Raw genomic sequence first — 19,674 nt, 5'->3', positions numbered from 1 at the left:
AAGATTCCTCATGTACACACAGGACCTTATGAGACCAATAGCGGCTTATCAAAACTTGATCACCTTGCGACCGCTATAAGACTGGTTCGGCACGTACATTTTGAAGCGATTTCAGAATTGCATCGCAATGCCGAAAACTCCCGAGACGCAGCCGGTAGCAGAGCGAAACTGCCAGTGTAACGCCGGTAACAGATTTTTACAGATGTGCGCATATTGCAATAGAGTAAGGTGTCGTTACATCTCGTGGCCATCCTTGTGACGCAGTCCGAACCTATGACGTACTAAAGAGTACAGGCACCTCGCTCGAAAGGAAGGATCGGTGACAAACATCAACTTTATTCTCAAGCTAAAGAAAAAGCACTGCCTGTACAAAAAAAAAAACTAGGCCTCTGCTTGGGTCTCTTCGAACTCTCCCTCATCATCAGCTGTGGCCTCCTGGTACTGTTGGTATTCGGACACCAGGTCGTTCATGTTGGACTCTGCCTCGGTGAACTCCAACTCGTCCATGCCCTCTCCAGTGTACCAGTGCAGAAAGGCCTTGCGGCGGAACATAGCTGCACAAAAAAAATATATCAAGCAGGCGGGGTCACACTACATTAAATACGTCGATCCACACAATAAGCACAAACAAGCTTTAATAAAAACATTTGCTTTTGAGAACCATCTTCAAATCACAGACGTAGTTACCGGTAAACTGTTCGGAGATTCGCTTGAAAAGCTCTTGAATGGCTGTGCTGTTCCCAATGAAAGTAGCCGACATCTTCAGACCTCGAGGCGGTATGTCACAGACTGCAGTCTTGACGTTGTTCGGTATCCATTCCACGAACGAGCCAGAGTGCTTGTTCTGGATGTGTAGCATCTGGTCATCCACTTCCCGCATGCTCATTCGGCCTCTGAAGACTGCAGCCACTGTCAGGTAACGGCCATGGCGGGGGTCGCAAGCAGCCATCATGTTTTTGGCATCGAACATCTGTTGCGTCAGTTCCGGCACTGTCAGAGCCCGGTACTGCTGGCTGCCTCGGGAAGTGAGCGGAGCGAAGCCAGACATAAAGAAGTGAAGGCGCGGGAAGGGCACCATGTTCACGGCCAATTTGCGAAGATCAGCATTCAGCTGTCCAGGAAACCTGAAAGAGCAGTGAAGAGCCTTGATAAATGTGTACATAAATGCCAGTATAGGAGAATTCCGATTGCGTCGTGCAGCAACATAACCATATAAAATGGCTTGATGTTGCACAGCGGGTTTATTTAGGATATTGCATGGAATATTGCAGTATTCCGGTATTCAGAAATTTCGTGCAAACGCTTTGGATGTGCTCGAGACCTATCACAAAAAATTGCATTGATTTTCTGCCTGTTCGGAGTCTATAGAATACTGGTCGGCCAATATATTCAATTATTCCGACAACTCAATTTAGGAGGTACTTCAACGGACTTTAAAGCTGCTTAGGAGGCGCGAATGTCTTGGACCATATTGTCTTGGACCACAGTCGCAATTTCATATAATTTTTTTTTCCTTGACTTTTCCAAAGCGTTCGAGCGGGTGTCGCACCAAAAATTAATATCCAAACTCAAGGATTTAATTGGTGATGGTCCCGTCCTACAATGGATCAGCAGTTTTTGTCTGAACGTTAACAATTTGTAAAAATCGACGGAAATACCTCCGACATTATTCCCGTTTTATCTGGTGTCCCCCAAGGATCTGTACTGGCGCATCTAATTTTTTCTATTTATTACTGATATAAGTAACGAAAATGAAGTAAAAAAGAGACTTTGTAGACGATTGCGTTCTTTATCATAAAATTAAACTTCAGTCTGACCAGATCAAACTAAATAGCGCTTTGCATAAAGTTTTTCAGTGGTGCCATGATTGGAGTATGGTCATTAACAAAGACAAGACTGTTTCTATGTCCATCACAAAGAAAAAAATTCCGCTTAAGTTCACTTATGGTTCTGAGCACTGCGCTACGAACTGCTAGGGAATACCGATATCTGGGTATCCTTATCTCATCCGACCTGAAGTGGACAACGCACGTTCAATATGTAGCAAATAAGACAATGAACGAACTGTTTTTTCTCAAAAGTGCCTTGGAAAACTCGCCTCCCGAAATAAAGCTTCTGGCATACACTACGCGTACCCGCCCGGTATTAGAAAATGCTAACATTACACGGTTCCCTTATACAGGCACTAGCGTAGCCGCACTGGAAACTGTGCAGCGAAAAGCTGCGCAATTTATCTATAACCAGTACAGACCCACAGATTCACCTACTGAACTTTTGCATCGCGCAGGACTTCAGCCTTTATCTATCCGATCAAAACTGCACCGCTTTAAATTCTAGTTTCTTCTGCACAATTCATTTAAGCTTAACTCTGAAGTCTTCGTCAATATAAGCCACTCCAGAATCACCCGCCGTAAACATCCTCTCACACGTGATGATTTTTTGGTTGCAATAACACATTCTATTTTTCTTTTTTTCCGCGAGAAGTGCGCGAATGGAATGCACTTGACGCTTCAAATTGTAATGCAGCCAACAGTCCTCAAATTTTTGGAGCTTGCCGAGCTGTGTATATTTTCACAAAATTGACGAAATATTGTTAAAATGTTGGTGATACTAATTACCTCGAATTTGTTAGTTCTTGTCTTGCTTTAACTAGACCCATCCTTTTCATTGTACAACTGCTTACTGTTCTATAACTGTTTTATCAGGACGTTATGCATTTTTTGAAGGGCGCTCACCCCTGTAAAAACCCCGCTTGTGGTTGACAGTATATCGAAATAAAATAAAAATAAAAAGTAAAATATAGATTATGACAAAGTGCAGTTTGAGCCATTTAAATTAATAAGAAAAAGAACCATACCGCCACCGTTACTGTATCGTGGGTATCAGTTAAAACGGCCTAAATAATATGCGAAGCCATTCAGGCAAGTGCAGATGCCTTCACGCGGCTGATGGGGCCAACGCTGTCGCTCAACAACATAGCTATGTTTCCCCCTTTCCATCGAGGGGATCGAGCCTAGCTCGTCCACTTCCTGCATATATACGGCGTCTTCTAGAAATATTCGCACCCTACACGACAACCTGCCTTGTACTCGTTGCTGTAAACTTTCGAAAAAATATGGCAAGGCCCTCACAATGTATGAACCGTATGTCACCTCGAATCACGCACGCCCTTTACCACGCTGCTTTCTGAAAAAAATATTGTTCATCTACGATGCAGAACTCTTGCTGAAAACCCAACAGACTTTAGCGTAACTGAAGAATCAAGCATATTTCTTGAATTGATTTGAATGGGCCTGCATAGTTCCTTCGACCCGTCGACATCCGATGTGATGACGGCGGCAACTTCATTTACCCTCTGCCCGGTAGCGTAGTACCCCATGGCAGCGAAGTTAATTATACGATTAGACCTCTATGAATTGGAATCGTTGGCATTGATACTGGATTTATTGCAGACCTTGCTAAAGTAATCTTGTACTACAATGAGACCAGCCACGGTACGACAACTGCCTGCCGTCCACAGGCCAGCATACTGACGCAACGCTTACAACATAATCGTCAACATGCTAGCCTTCTACGCTGACACTGAAGCACCTGTATAGATCTGTGCAGGTCTGCAAGATATGTAACACCATCGTGCTGCCCTTCGCCACGCGGAGTGATCGTACGGATGTAACGCTGCCAGGTTGTCGGTCATGCTATAGTTTTCCTACTAGAAATTTGGTTATTATACTGTCCAAAAAACAACTCGCTTTTCGGAGAATCTGCGTGCTTGCTAGCCTGACTGCCGACTCAGGGACAACTGCGGTGAAGGGCTGCGCGCCTGTCCCGAGACATGCACGACTTACATAGTTGTCCCCATAACAGACTGCGGGGCTGTACACCTATGCAGCTGTTTGTTTTTCGAATTTTTGACCGATGATCATATTGCGCGTGTGTCGCCGCGGTGGCACCGTGGTTATGGCGCTCGGCTGCTGGGACGAAAGACGCGGGTCCGATCCCGGCCGCGCAAGTCGAATTTCGGTGGAGGCGAAATTCTGGAGGCCCGTGTGCTGCGCGATGTCAGTGCACGTCAAAGAACCCCAGGTGGTCGAAATTTCTGGAACCCTTCACTATGGCGGCTCTCATAGTCTGAGTCGTTTTGGGACGTTAAACCCTCATTAACCAAACCAAACCATATTGCGCTTGTATACACCCGGAAGCTGAGCACTCACCGAAGGCATGTGGTCACACCAGACATAGTTGCGGAGACCAAGTGGTTGAGGTCTCCGTACGTTGGAGTAGTGAGCTTCAGCGTCCGGAAGCAGATGTCATAGAGCGCCTCGTTGTCGATGCAGAAGGTCTCGTCGGTGTTTTCCACAAGCTGATGCACTGAGAGGGTAGCATTGTAGGGCTCGACGACGGTGTCCGAAACCTACAGAAAACGGCAGAAGGACCGCGATGACCAGGTGCAGGTAGGCATAAATTAAAATTATACGAAGACAAGAAAGTAAAAAGATAACATATTTGATGTAAAGCTTCGGTCACCGTTAAACACGCGAGCGAATTCTGTTCGATGTTATTCTGATACTTTCTTTCGCGATTCGAGCGATCTTCACCGCTATTAAGAAAACGAAAGTAGCAGATGACGCGGTACAACAACACGCGCCGCGAAAACGTGTAAATGACGTGGTGCACAGGAAGGACATGAACCCCTGTTCGTGTTAACGCCGATCAGCGCTGTAGCACAACTAACGTGTAAATTTGTTCTGATGGGTATTGTCACACACCTTTGGAGAGGGCACTACACTGTAGGTGTTCATGATGCGATCGGGGTACTCTTCACGGATCTTCGAGATGAGCAGTGTGCCCATGCCAGATCCAGTACCTCCGCCTAGAGAGTGGGTCAGCTGAAATCCCTGCAGGCAGTCGCAGGACTCCGCTTCCTTGCGCACGACGTCGAGCACCGAGTCCACCAGTTCGGCACCCTCGGTGTAGTGGCCCTTAGCCCAGTTGTTGCCCGCACCTCCCTGACCTGAAGGGGTAACATTGTCAGAGGCGTACACTTGTGAAAACTCTATTATGAAGCTAATCAGTACTAGAATCAGCAATTAAGGAAAGCCATGCACTGGGCGAAATGCACACAGCAGCCTGGAACGCGGAAAAAACTAGACTTATGCTTTGTGGTGGACGTAGCGAATAAAGGGATAAACAACGCACAACACAGTTGAAGTTAACAGCTTGCGCAAGTTTACTATAATGTTGCGTGTGAAAGAAGTTGAAAATATATGTTCACGTCTGAAAACAATTCAAGTCATGGCTTGTATTGTACTCGGCTACAAAACCCAATCTCTCCAGCGAGTCACTATGTAAACGGGTGACAAATGACGTGAACACCGGGGCGAGAGAACCTCCTCCTGTGCTCATATCCTGTATTATATCTGTCTGTAATCTTTTGTTTTATGCCGGATTGTCCCCGCAGGGGGCCACCTCGCTTCCTTGTGTAATGCGCCACCTATCCGTTTTGCTGAGTGATGTGGTGTTGTGTCAAAGGCGGATGGAAGCTTTTGTAGCGAGAGCTACGCTAGGGTATAGCCGGCCCATTTCGGGTAAGCGTGTCTAGTCACTACTAGTTGCACCGAGCCATAGGTGTTCCGCCGCTGCGCCGCGCCGCACCTTTCCTAAAAATTCGATTTTCAAGTAGCTCTTTCTGTTTTTATTCTTTCCATCCCTCCTTTATCCCTTCCATTATGGGCCGGTTCTAGTGTCCACCGAGACATATGAGACAGTTACTGCGCCCTTTCTTTTCCTCAAAACCAAACAAAACAAGTGAGCCGCCGGCGCTCATTTGGATCATTGGTGTTTACAACGTAGAAGCCGTTCATTTTTACGAAAGGAAACGCGCACAAGTGGCTCCCTGGGTCAGTGGACACCTCACTTTCGCTTTCGTGTAACGTGGCGGTGGCATCCAAGTGCAAAAACTTATTTTGGATTAGTTCAGTTAATCCAGGGTATACAAAGCGAAAGGTGTCGGCGTTCACTGTGTTCTTCGGCGTTGACAATTTTCAGGACGGCATTGGCATTGAACAAAGGAAGGGCGCATAACTGGCTGCCTGGGTATGCGCACGCCGCATTCGTGCTTTGACGCATGTGGCAGTGGTGAGAGAGAGGTGTGGCCTGAATGCAATAGTGCTGACAGCGTTGTGTCTGACATGCGGCAGTGAAGCAATGGCTAGGCCGCAGCGTTCGTTTGGTTATCAATATCTCGCGATCAACCATTAATTGCATGCCACCTCCCAGGGTGGCAGGGAGGGCGCGCTGCCTATACAATGTGGGGAACGCATTCAAAGCAGTCTTTTGCAGTAGACACCAAAGCCACGTACATGAAAGCGAGATTTAGGTCTCCACTAACCCATGGATCCGGTTGTGCGCCGCGGTGGCTAAGGGGTTAGGGCGCTCGAATACTGATCCGGAGCTCTGGAGCACTAGGGCATATAATCAGGCTTGCGATGATTATATGCCCACTAGATGCATGCGAATGTCCGGACCCCGCAGAGTATCTGTTACGGGTCCAAATGGACTTATTTTTGGAAATGTGGCGGAGAGTTTGAAGGATGCTTCACTCCCGCCATCGGTTGGCCCGGTATTGCACTACCTCCGGGATCGGCCTTGTCTTTAGCGCGTCTTTACTATCCTGTCTTTCTATCCAATCTTTCAACTCTCCTACTATCTGCACGTGGTAGCGATTGTGACTCGGCTAGAGGCAGTGAGCAGGTCTGTGCACTTTCCTTTTCTTTCCTCCTGGCAACAACAGACAGACATATCCGGAGCTCCCGGGTTCTAACCCGACCGCGGCGGCTGCGTCTTTATGGTAGAAAAACGCTAAGGCGCCCGTGTGCTGTGAGAGGTCAGTGCACGTTAAAGATCCCCAGGTGGTCGAAATTATTCCGGAGCCATCAACTACGGCACCTCTTTCTTCATTTCTTCTGTCACTCCCTCGCTTACTCCTTCCCTTACGACGCGGTTCAGGTCGCCAACGATATACGAGACGGATACTGCGCTATTTTCTTTCCCCAAAGATCAATTATTTTTATTATTACGCCTATCCTTTCGTGAAAATGAACGGCCTTTTCAAAGTTGTCAACGCCAATGAACTATGAGCACCGTCGGCTGACTAGTTTTGTTTGGTTTATGAGGAAAGGAATTGGCTCAGTATCCGTCTCGGCATATCTCGGTGGACACCCGAACCGCGCCGTAAAGGAAGGGGTAAAGGAGACAGGGAAAGAAGAAAGAGAAAACTCAAAATTGAAAGTTGGATTTTGAGGAAAGGCGTGGCACTGCGCAGCGGCGCAACACATGTGGCTCGGTGCTACTAGCGGCGCAAGCACAGTAGTGACTAGGGAGCAAACAAGAGAGAGAAATATACGCGGTTTGGCGCGCGTTGTGACGTTATGTGCTTCCTCGGAGCACCGCCATGGCGAAATCGCAAGTTTGTGGCCAGTAAAGCTTTCGTTTTAAAACCCCCTTTGATTGCCTTCCGCACTTTGAAATGCAGCGCGTCCACCCTGCCTCTGTCTCAGGTGGCAGTTGATGATCGCGAGAGGTTGATCACCCAATGAACGCTGCAGCCTATTGCTGCAGTGCCACGTGTCGACCACGAAGTTTTCAGTGCTAATGTATGCAGCCCACATCTCTTCACCATCGTCACGTACCTCGAAGGGCGAGCGAAGCGTCCACTGACCCGCGGAGCCAGTTTGCGCACTTCTTTAAGCGTCTATAACGGTGTCAACGCCAAAGAACACATTGAACCTAGACAGCTTTTGCATTGTATATCCTCGATTAATGGAGCTAAGAATAATTGGTTTTTGGGGAAAGAAAATGGCGCAGTATCTGTCTCATATATCGGCGGACACCTGAACTGCGCCGTAAGGGAAGGGATAAAGGCAGAAGTGAAAGAAGAAAGGAAGAAAGAGGTGCCGTATTGGAGGGCTCCGGAATAATTTCGATCACCTGGGGATCTTTACCGTGCATTGACATCGCACAGCGGCAGTGCGAGAAAAAAGGGAGGCTTCCTTGATGACATTTAGGGATTGGCTACAAGTGCTACTTAAGGAGTTACCAGTAAATCTGTAAAAAATAACATGTTTCATAAATGTACATATAGGCAAGCTGTCCTCAAAATGTTTACCTCAATACCGCACTTGTGGCCTAGTGGTTTGAGCAACCGCCTCGCATGCGGGAAGTCGAGGGTTCGGTCCCCAGGGCCGCTGGGTACCCACCAGTGATATAATAGGCACAATCTTCCTCTTGCCTGACGCTTGGATTTTCTAGAGTGAAATGCTTCGGAAATGGGTCTCTGACCCCATCTTACGTTTTATTTTCATTTTATTTTTGAAATGGCGCATGTGTTGCCTCTCTCGTTGTATGCTCTTTTCACGGCACACTATATTCTTGATGAACCGCCAAGCTTTTGTCTCAATCTTGGTGGACTAGGTTTCGCAAGGAATTAATAAGAATACCCATAGATCAAACTCAAAATACTTGATTCCGTGGCTGTATTAAACTGACTGCCACTCGGACTGGATTATAATCAGCGAGGATTCGCTGTGCGTACAGAGATGTGCGTACAAATTTAGCCAGTTGTGCGCTTTTAAGATTAGTCTATACTGTGCGCTCTTGTGGGTGTGTTTATGTAGTAGGTTTTAAGCCGAGCAGCCCCTTACCGAACACAAAGTTGTCCGGCCGGAAGAGTTGTCCAAAGGGTCCCGAGCGGACGGCGTCCATGGTTCCCGGCTCCAGGTCAACCAGGATGGCCCGAGGCACGTATTTACCTCCTCAAACAAAAGAACAAAACAAATATCACTTAGGGGCAACAAACATCCCGTACAGTTATTACAAGTACCTGCGTCACAACAAAGCCAGTTATAGAAGCAATGAAAATAGAGCGCGCCAACTGAAGATGTCATAGCAAAATAAAAGCGGCACTACTGGGACCTTGCGCCACCTCCCGGTTTTTAAATAGCAGATCCAATTATATTTAATCAAAGATTTCAATAACTTTCAGCAGAAAAACAGAAGGTGAAATGTTGATAGATAATTTGAGATGGATCAAAATGCTGTTACTACATTAAAGTCCTGTTGCATTTCCTCTTGCGATTCTGTTCTGTATTACGAAACTTAGTGTAGTATATGGGATTAATTTTCCGAATACTGTACATGGGCTGTGATCAACGCGGTAGTGCAGGCCTCTGGATAAATTTGCACCACCTGGGGTTGATTTACGCGCAATAAGATCGCAGAACACACGGCTCTTTAGAATCTCGCGTCCATAGAAATGCGTCTACCGAATCATGGATTTCATGATCAAGCCCCTTCCAAATGAAGCACAGCGGCGGTATTATTAGCAAACATAGAGGTAAAAACGCCTTACAAACTCACTGCAGGAAGAGGAAACGTTGGAGAGGGGAGACTTACTATGTCTCGTCAAACCTGACGAGGGAATTCAGAACTCGGGTTTGAACCCGACCGCGGCGGTTGCGTTTTTATCGAGGCAAAACGCTAAGGCGCCTGTGTGCTGTGGCATATCAGTGCACGTTAAAGATGCACAGGTGGTCGAAATTCTTCCGGAGCCCTCTACTACGGCACCTCTCTCTTCCTTTCTTCTTTCACTCCCACCTTTATCCCCTTCCCTTACGGCGCGGTTGAGGTGTCCGCCGATATATGAGACACACTGCGCCATTTCCTTTCCCCCAAAACCAATTATTATTATTCAGAACTCATTCTGGTTGTTAACATTCATTGCCTATGAAAAAAAAAGCCTTTGATAAAGAACCTTCAAACTAATCCCTGCGGGACTTCTGGCAATGCAACCTGAAAAGCTGCAATGGCCTAACATAACATGCCGCAAGCAGAAGAGGCCACTAGACGTTGCGCTGTGATCTAACTAAAAATGCGCGATCGGTTGTACAATTTAAAGCTCAAAGATCAAAGGCCTGCCATTGAAGAAGCTCCATTGAGAGTCCAGATAACAGCTTAACACCACAAACTGCGCTGTTAAGACAGGACCGAGAATATGACACACCCATACACACAGCATTCGGTTTTGTCTTTCGCTTGCTGTTTTTCTTGAAGTCATCTGCCAACCGGCCCGGCAAATTTCCGTAATGCTTAGCAGCGCGAAACAGCCGCAAGGCAAGTTCAACGCGACGGGCAAGCTTCAAAGTGAAATGATCAACCGAAATACTGCCAGACGCGTACCGGAGGCCTCATTGTAGTAGACATTGATGCGCTCCAACTGGAGGTCTGAATCGCCACGGTACGCCCCGCTTGGATCGATGCCGTGCTCATCAGAAATCACCTCCCAAAACTGCAGACGGGAAAAGATATCAGTAATCAGAGTGGCGTCACATCGCGCAGTTGCGACAGTCAAAGCATATTTACAGGCTGGAATTCACAGCGAAAGCAACATAACTGCTACAGTTACACTTGTCAACTGGTGTTTGTAGTCAACTCGTCAACTGCCATCGATTCTCACGCGTCATGTGTTTTGCTGATGGCGGAAAGCCGGCAGGACCTAAGACCACTTGAGGCCTTTGAGTTACGTCATACGCGAAAACTATGTCATACGAAAAAAAATTCCGGCAAAGAATCCTCGCCGATCGCTTTGCGGCAGTCATTTGCCATAAGACTGTTCCATGTCACCTCTCCGCCAAGACCGATTGTCTCGAATTTTCTTCCAACCGGCAATAACGTCTGAGCTATATGGCATAAAACAACAAAAATATTATAACGCTCTCAAAGTGCGTGCAGTAATTAAAAGGTCAGAGCGAGAACAGCGGTCAGGAATAAGAGATTTGATGCGCATTAGGGCACATTATTGTCCCACGCAAAGAGGCCACAACTAAGAACTAAAGCAGTAAGTCTGCAAAAAGCCGCGACTGCTTCACAGGTAATTACTTTCGCCCGTATCCTGAAACGAGATTCTTGAACGTGGCGTTTAGGACGAAACGTAATCGCCAACGTAAAACGCGCCGGGACAGGCACTGGGACCGAATCGCTATCGCGATCCTTTGAGCCGTTAAATAACCCACAAGGTGGTAGAGGTGGCTTACCTTCGCCCCAATCTGGTTGCCACACTGGCCTGTCTGGATGTGGACTATCTCGCGCATGTTGAATGCCAGACCGAGACTCAGCTGTCAAGATGGCGACTGGCTGCCCGGGTCAAGGGTCCACTTATTCGTAGCCTTGCGCCGCATCAACGCTCACTTCTTCCTCAACAGTACATGCTCCTATGTGTACGCGTGTCAACTCAATAGCACCTAAGAAAGTGCCACGGCCTGTTGCTGCCATGGTAAATGCGTTTCTGAGCTCATATATAAGACCTTCAGTTCACGTACCGGATGCCGTGCAAAGGATATGCGCCGTACAACGCGTACTATTTCTCGTTTCGGAAGGCATCCGACCAAACGGGGTTCTCTCAACTGGCTGCAGGGGCAAACTCGGCTTCTTCTGCTTTCATTTCTCGGTGCTCGAAATCAGTTTCACTCGAAGGAACTCCGCGTGCATTCTTGAGCATCTTTTTTTCATTTTTGCAACATTTTCGACTCGTGCACGTGCGGTCGGTTCTAAAATTTGAATCTAACCGAAAGATTGCAAGACTTTGATTCATCATCATCATCAGCAGCAGCAGCAGCCTGACTGTAGCCCCCAGAGGTTGGAGACCTTAGTCCATGGCCTCATTAGCTTTTCCAATTGGGTTTGCCTGGTCGATCAGTCTGCGCTTGTCATCCTGGTGTGTGCTCTCGTAACAGCGGTTTCCCATTGGGAGGGAGGGGTTGGGTGTGGATATGGGAGGTTGGGTTGGGGGTTTGGATAGGTCATTATCATCACCGTCGTCGTCAGCCTGACTACGCCCACTGCAATGCAAAGGCTTCTCCCATGCCTCTCCAATTATCCCTGTCCTTTGCCAGCTGCGCCCACCTTATGCCTGCAAACTTAATCTCATTCGCCCACCTAAACTTCTGCCAAACGTTGCCAGGTTGAGACTGGGTGGTTATGTGCCAATATATGCCTGGTGAGCAGCAAGCTATTAACACAGACAATTTGCGCAGAATTTGTTTATTCTGGCAGTGATTTTACTAGGTATAATGTTCGATACTTTTGATGGATCACGGAATGCTTTAGTAAATGTGGATTCACAATACGGGCCTCTTGCCATTCCTTGGTCCGGGCGGCGTTCTGCTTTCGGTGCATTAGGTATGCACACTGCCCGGTGAAAATTTTCTGATGTTGGTGAACGTAGCACGGCGACGGGCCGTGCGTATGGCTAATCCACTTACAGCCGCTTGCTCCGACCTTCAGCACCACAGGTGCTGATAACAGGATTAGACATGCGCATGACCTTTCACTGTGCGACGTTCACCAACATGGCAGCCAAAGATCCGGAGTCCGCCGTCAGAAAAAAAGGATATCGGAATTTCTGCTGGAACCCCTGGTGCGCAGATAACCGGGGCAAGGCCAAATGCGGGCCAGGCACGAACTTAACGAACTGAAAGTAGAACTTCACGTGAAGCCTGTTTCGCGACACAATGACTGGTCTCCAGATTTTCTTTTTTTGTAATTGCCGAGTTTAACGTCTCGAACCGACACATGGGGTATGACGAACACCGTAGTGGAGGGCTGCAGAATAATTTAGCCCAAATGGGGATCTTCAAAGTGCGCCACTTGTCGGTGCAGCACACGGGTATTTTTGTATTACGCCTCCATCGAAATATAGCCGCCGCGGCATTAATCGAACTCGCGACCTTGGTATCAGCAGACGACCGCCAAAGGCACTGCGGGCGTCTCCGATATGGGGTTCAACGTGTAAACAGACCTTAACATAACGTAAGAGGAACAAAACTGGAGCCTTCCTCAATAGCCATGGATATCCGTATACCTGGTGTACAAAATTAAGAGAAAATGGTTGCATTTCCGCCTTCCCTGTACTGTGCATCAAAACAAGTGTTTAAAATAATTTCCTGTGAATTAAACATCAGGCCCCTGCAGCAAAAGAGACAATTCCTTAACAGCATTTGTAACGGTGGCAAGCTGAGTGCGATTTGGAATGGGCCTCCTTACGGTCGAAATTGTTCATTAAGTGGATTAAATATGCTGAGGATTTTTTTGTGAGAACATGACTGTGACCCCTATCTCGCGAAATTCAGTATATACAATTTTAACAGCTTTTCAGGGTATGTTGCGGAGCTTGCGCATTGCTTCCCGCGTTAAGGCTTCCAAGATGCCCGCAGCATCGAGCAGGCGTGTCCATTACGCTCGTCCAACCAGGATCAGTTGTAACGATACTCACGCATTGTAAAAACGAAGTGAGTACACAAAAAGAGACGCGACGACACTCAGGAGAGCGATGGATTTGTCGTAATGTCTTCCCTTCTGCCGTAACATGGGCTTACACTTTGCGTTGGTATATTTACAAATGCGACACCTACCCCAAACCCAATCTGCGCTGAAGGAGTTGGTGATTTGTGGTCAACCGTCTTTGGTTGTCGTTGGTCTCGCAAGGTGAATGACTCACTCCGATTAAGAGGGATCAGCTCAGAATCCGGCGAAGGTGGTGGTGGTGGTAGTGGTTTTTGTTAAAAATAATAGTAAAAAGGAAGGAAAAGATTTTTGCTAGCCCCGGCATCTGCCATCGATACTGAAGAACCTGAGCTGGGGCAGCGCAAATGAAGGATAACAGGCAGAATGGAGAAATGAAATGAAAGAGGTGAGGGGACAGGAAGAGAGGATAGGGTGCGTAAAAAGTGTACCTTATATTATTTAAAGGAACTTTGAATTTTTAGAGATGAACGCATCGCGGAACACCACAAACCTCGTCTTCCTCATCTTTGGGTGAGTCAAGAGCTTGCCGTTAAAAACTATAAACACTGATCGAAATGTTCGTTTATGCGGTTGAATGTAAGTAAATAAATGTTATTTGATTCGTGCTTACCCAATTGAAGCTTTAGAATTTGCCTACGCTCGGAGTGCGTTGTGCTTGTCAGTGAATGGAACGAGGAAAACGCTAGGGACGAGGATGATGAGCGCAGTGTAGGTCGTAATTTCTAATCTGTAGCATATTTCCTTGCTATGAGATGCCTAGCATTTCCTGTTAGCATTCAGGTTAGGAGACGCCTTCTTGGATTGTCACCGATTCTCTCTCACTCTCTTCCTTTGTAAAAAAAAATATCTTCATGGTCTCTTCATTCTCTCCCCCCCCCCACCCCTAGTTTTTGAACTCTTGCTTTGCTGTATCTTTGTACCTTGCGCACGCTCTATAAAAGCTGCGTGTTTTCAAACGCTGTACTACACTCGAATTAGGCTGGTCCTTCATCCGAAACGTCGTGAAAAGCGCTCGTGGGGTCCCATCCTTCTTTGTCCCTGTTTGTTCTGCGCTTGTGCATGAATGTCGTGAATTAAATCCTGTTATGTTTCTTCAATTTTTGGTGATTTTATATTATTTTGACCAAATCAGATGCCAGAAGGCACAGTACACTATTACGACAAACGCGACTGTTCGTTTTAAAGGTGTATTGTGCCAACAGTTTCGGGAATTGTGTTCCCTTAGTCAGGGCAGGCTTACAATGAAACAGTCTTCTCAATATAACGACACAAAGCGGGCGAGGATGTATAAACTCTGCCCTCAAAGCAAACTTGAGAGTGAGGGCAAGGGGCCGTATAATGGACCGCGCAGCAGCTCTCGCAGGGGCAGTGGCTGAATAAAACAAAGAATAACGCAGAACGAAACGGGGATGGGGAATAGTGAAGGACTAGAAAAGACAACGAATTTGAACAGCGGTAGAAAAGGAAAGGAGCGTTAAACACGGCTCTCGGCGCTCCGGGAGGCCGCACTCCCCCCCCCCCCCCCCCCCCCCCCCCCACCCCCCCCCCCCACTCTCTCTCTCTCTACGAAACTCCAGCAAGACGCCGCCGGGTCCCCGCGGGCGGCCCGTATCAAGTATCCTGAGACTTTTGCTGGGGACGCGCACGAGAGACTCTTGTTGCGCGCCGCAGCGGCAACCTGCAACCGTGTCGTATGCATATCTTTGCTTCTTTTCTTCGGTACGCCCTTCCGTCGGGCTTTTTCTACCAGACATCCTGGTGCCCTTCCCATAAATATACTAGGCCGTTTCAACCCGTGTCCGGCAGTGCGCTTCCCGTGAAAAAGTGGCAGCCGTGGGGGAAAAAGACCACAAATATTGAGCGAAGCCCGAGTGCGTAATGAGAAGGCAAAGAGGAATTTGGGAAAGAAAACGAAAAGAAAAAAGAGCAGAAAAATTATTAGCACAAGAGAACTTTGAAAGAAGAAAATATTAACACACAAAAAAATGAATAGAATGTGGCGCCAAACAAATACCAAATGGTTAATGAGAATGAATAAGGCGCGGAAGACATTGCGCAGAATACAAGAAATTTATCAAACGGAAGTTAAAAAAGAAGAAATAATAATAATACATGTGTGCGGAAACCGTGAAAGGTTTGCGGCCCGCACGGCTGCCGCGTGGTCCCAGTGGGCTAAGTGATAGAGTTAGAATATAGGCGTCTATTCCAGATAGAACATGGAAGCTGGCTGTAAGTTGAACAAAGGAGATTACTGACAAAATAAACAGCTTACATTCCCAGCCATTTAGAGCGTGGTTGAAGTTGTCAAGAACAACATCCGGCGTATTTTGATTTATAATGCTGTCCAAATGCTATGAGGGGTGAAATTTCCTACGTTGCCTCCGTCAAGCAGGAGAGCCCCCCAGGAGTAGCGTTCATGCCATGGGAGAACGTGCCAAACTTGTGAATGAGATATGACTCCCTTTGTTCCCTGTAATAGGTGCTAGGGAACCCGGACTGGAGAAGGATGACGCGGATGTTTTTGAAACTGTGGAGTGGCAAACGCAGGTGCTTGGAAAGGGGTAAGCTGGGTAATGATGACACATGAGCTTTGTGGTTGTTAAAGCGGAAGCGAAATGATGTCTTGGTCATAGCCTGAGTCGCTATGGGACGTTAAACCAGCATAAACCACCCCTAACAATTTAGGTCCTGTACACCAACGTTTCGTATCTGTCATATAAAACCCGGCACAAGCCAATTTTCTGTACCTTGCGTTTGGGCCGTGATGGCCTTAGCCGCCAATGTGCCTTAAATCCCAGCACAACACAGCACACAATATGGATAAGATAGTTAAAGTAGCCGAAGGGGGGTGGAGCACATATGGCAGGTTCTCTCAGATCAGGAATAGCAGGTTACAAATATCCCTCAAGAGAAAAGTGTGCAACAACCGTATCTTACCGGTACTCACCTAAGGGGCAGAAACGTGGAATATAACGAAAAGGTTGCAGCTGAAGTTAATGACAGCAGAGCGTGCCATGGAAACGAAAATGATAGGTGTAGCTTTAAGAGACCGGAAGCGGGCCGCGTGGGTGACGGAAAAACGCGTGTTAATGACATCCAAGTCGAACTCAAGAGGAAGTAATGGGCTTGGGCAGGGCATGTACTGCGAAAGCAAGATAACCTCTGGTCCTTACAGTAACGGGGTGGATTTCAAGACAAGGCAAGCGTAACAAGGGGCGGCAGAAGGCTAGGTGGGCGGATGAGTTCGAAGTTAGCAGGCATAGGGTGGCCGCAGCTGGCAAATGACAGGGTTAATTACAGAAACATAGGAGAGGCCTATGCCTGCAGTAGGTGCTAGCAGGCCGATGATCATGATGATGATGAGTGAATGGTCGCCTTTTACGTATTAACTCTTCGCAACCAGATGTCGCCGTGCTTACGCTACGTATATATCCTGGCCTAGCAAGGCTAGGCCGTCATCAATTTTTCTAACTGCGCCATTAGCCAAGTGATGCCACACATATCACCGGCGCGGTGATTCCTTCGGATGTCGCCGCCCACAGCACTTTTGGCGTCATCGTCTTCACCAGCCATGCAGTTATCATGCTTGCGTTTTTCCAATGCCCGCTGACGCTCCTCTGGCGCGTTCTCGCTGGGAAAGGGCAAGAAAGGCTGAAACATTTCTGTCAGGGCCACTAGCATACTGGTCAGCCAATTTTGTAGTAGTCGAGAGTGCTGGCACCTCTAAAAGCAACTGCTTCAAGTGCCAGTAGCACTGAGCACTGCAAATATGGCGGTCATTCTTGGTCTCGGGCCCCGCAGGGAGGGCGTCTGCAGCTTGTAGGCGTTGGTGAGTGGCGACACCACGGGTTCCCGAGCAATCGCAGGGACATCCCCGTAAGGCGGTTTTAAAAAGAGATGCTCACAACTGATCACCTAGTCCGTCTAAAAAATACTGTCAGAGAAGTTTTTATCTACAAACAATGCTGTCTTGCAGTCTTTTTCAATTTAGAAAAAGCTTATGATACAACATGGGGTCTCCAAGACTTAGCTGAGCTCGGCATCCGTGGCAGAATGCTGAACTCCCTTAAAGACTTTTTGCCTAAGCGTTCATTTAATGTCCACCTGGGCTCAACGCTTTCGAGAAATTTTATTCATGAAAAGGGGAGTACCTCAAGACTATTTTAAGCACTACCCTCTTTGTTGTAAAAATGAACTCTCTTAGAAAAATATTCCCAAGGTCCGTTATGTACTCAGTCTATGTAGACGAACTTCAAATAGCTTGTACATCCTCCAATGTATCAACATGTAAAAGACAAATACAATTCACCATAAATAAACTGGCATCATTGGCAGACAGAAATGGCTTCCGATTTTCTGCACAGGAAACAGTAGCCATTATTTTCTCACTCAAAAGAGGCCTACAGGCATATTCGACCCTACATATGAACGAAACCGAGTTGCCCGTAAAAGATGAGCACATATTTTTAGGTATAGCGTTTGACAAAAAAACTCACTTTCCTGCCTCATATTAATGCTTTAAGATAGAAAACTTCCCGATCATTGAACATACCCACAGTATTCTCACATAAACAGTGGGTTCTGACAGGGCAAGCCTTCTAAAAATGTACCGCTCTGTGGTACAATCCTGCTTAGAATATGGCAGTAAATCATATGGTTCAGCAAGGCCATCGTACTTGAAACGAATCGACCCAGTGCACAAGTTAGGTTTCCGCCTTTCAACTGGTGCTTACACGACGTCACTATAAACAGTCTTTATGTTGAAACAACGAACCGTCACTTACAGACAGAAGAGCCATGCTCACGTGCTGGCATATTCTCAAAATCCGTTTCTACCGCTGTTCAAATTCGTTGTCTTTTCTAGTCCTTCACTATTTCCCCCTCCCCGTTTCGTTCTGCGTTTTTCTGTGTTTCATTCAGCCACTGCCCCTGTGAGAGCTGCTGCGCGGTCCATTATACGGCCCCTTACCCTCACTCTCAAGTTTGCTTTGAGGGCAGAGTTTATACATCCTCGCCCGCTTTGTGTCCTTATATTGACAAGACTGTTTCATTGTAAGCCTTCCCTGACTAAGGGAACACAATTCCCGAAACTGTTGGCACAATACACCTTTAAAACGAACAGTCGCGTTTGTCGTAATACTGTACTGTGACTTCTGGCATCTGATTAGGTCAAGATAATATAAAATCACCAAAAATTGAAGAAACATAACAGGATTTAATTCACGACATTCATGCACAAGCGCAGAACAAACAGGGACAAAGAAGGATTGGACCCCACGAGCGCTTTTCATGACGTTTCGGATGGAGGACCAGCCTAATTCGAGTGTAGTACAGCGTTTGAAACACGCAGCTTATATAGCGCGTGCGCAAGGTACAAAGATACAGCAAAGCAAGAGTTCAAAAACTAGGGGTGGGGGGGGGAGAGAATGAAGAGACCATGAAGATATTTTTTTTTACAAAGGAAGAGAGAGAGAGAGAGAGAATCGGTGACAATCTAAGAAGGCGTCTCCTAACCTGAATGCTAACAGGAAATGCTAGGCATCTCATAGCAAGGAAATATGCTACAGATTAGAAATTACGACCTACACTGCGCTCATCATCCTCGTCCCTAGCGTTTTCCTCGTTCCATTCACTGACAAGCACAACGCACTCCGAGCGTAGGCAAATTCTAAAGCTTCAATTGGGTAAGCACGAATCAAATAACATTTATTTACTTACATTCAACCGCATAAACGAACAGTTCGATCAGTGTTTATATTTTTTAATGGCAAGCTCTTGACTCACCCAAAGATGAGGAAGACGAGGTTTGTGGTGTTCCGCGATGCGTTCATCTCTAAAAATTCAAATTTCATTTAAATAATATAAGGTACACTTTTTACGCACCCTATCCTCTCTTCCTGTCCCCTCACCTCTTTCATTTCATTTCTCCATTCTGCCTACTATCCTTTATTACCGCTGCCCCAGCTCAGGTGCTTCAGTATCGATGGCAGATGCCGGGGCTAGCAAAAATCTTTTCCTTCCTTTTTACCATTATTTTTAACAAAAACCACTACCACCACCACCACCTTCGCCGGATTCTGAGCTGATCCCTCTTAATGGGAGTGAGTCATTCACCTTGCGAGACCAACGACAACCAAAGACGGTTGACCACAAATCACCAACTCCTTCAGCGCAGATCGGGTTTGGGGTAGGTGTCGCATTTGTAAATATACCAACGCAAAATGTAAGCCCATGTTACGGCAGAAGGGAAGACATTACGGCAAATCCATCGCTCTCCTGAGTGTCGTCGCGTCTCTTTTTGTGTACTCACTTCGTTTT

The 19,674-nt window shown here is 47.0% G+C and overlaps 1 protein-coding gene across 2 annotated transcripts; it reads right to left on the bottom strand.

Moving 5' to 3' along the window:
- Window positions 1–340: 340 nt before the first annotated feature.
- On the bottom strand, window positions 341–11,448 carry LOC144097351 (tubulin beta-4 chain-like). 2 transcript variants are annotated; one of them, XM_077630091.1, is made up of 7 exons: window positions 11,088–11,448; window positions 10,234–10,342; window positions 8,700–8,807; window positions 4,767–5,011; window positions 4,212–4,411; window positions 688–1,124; window positions 341–554 (listed from the first exon to the last, which is right to left on the bottom strand). In XM_077630091.1, the coding sequence occupies exons 1-7, from the start codon at window positions 11,142–11,144 to the stop codon at window positions 382–384; spliced, it is 1,329 nt and encodes a 442-aa protein (XP_077486217.1). In that variant the 5' UTR covers window positions 11,145–11,448; the 3' UTR covers window positions 341–381. The 2 variants fall into 2 exon arrangements, with proteins under 2 accessions (XP_077486217.1, XP_077486216.1); XM_077630090.1 differs by having other exon boundaries at window positions 8,700–8,810; window positions 11,088–11,447.
- Window positions 11,449–19,674: the final 8,226 nt, after the last annotated feature.

Source organism: Amblyomma americanum, chromosome 7 (genome assembly GCF_052857255.1).
Source record: "Amblyomma americanum isolate KBUSLIRL-KWMA chromosome 7, ASM5285725v1, whole genome shotgun sequence".
In the NCBI taxonomy this organism is placed as follows: domain Eukaryota; kingdom Metazoa; phylum Arthropoda; class Arachnida; order Ixodida; family Ixodidae; genus Amblyomma; species Amblyomma americanum.
This window is presented reverse-complemented; position numbering and strand designations above follow the sequence as displayed.

What these genes read in the sequence shown, in the direction of transcription:
- LOC144097351 (XM_077630090.1), bottom strand. Translation starts at nt 11,144, where the DNA reads ATGCGCGAGATAGTCCACATCCAGACAGGCCAGTGTGGCAACCAGATT. An exon ending in GTGTAGTGCCCTCTCCAAAG is followed by an intron (nt 4,412 to 4,766) that starts GTGTGTGACAAT and finishes CGTTTTCTGTAG; the next exon opens with GTTTCGGACACCGTCGTCGA. An exon ending in GGTGTGACCACATGCCTTCG is followed by an intron (nt 1,125 to 4,211) that starts GTGAGTGCTCAG and finishes CTGCTCTTTCAG; the next exon opens with GTTTCCTGGACAGCTGAATG.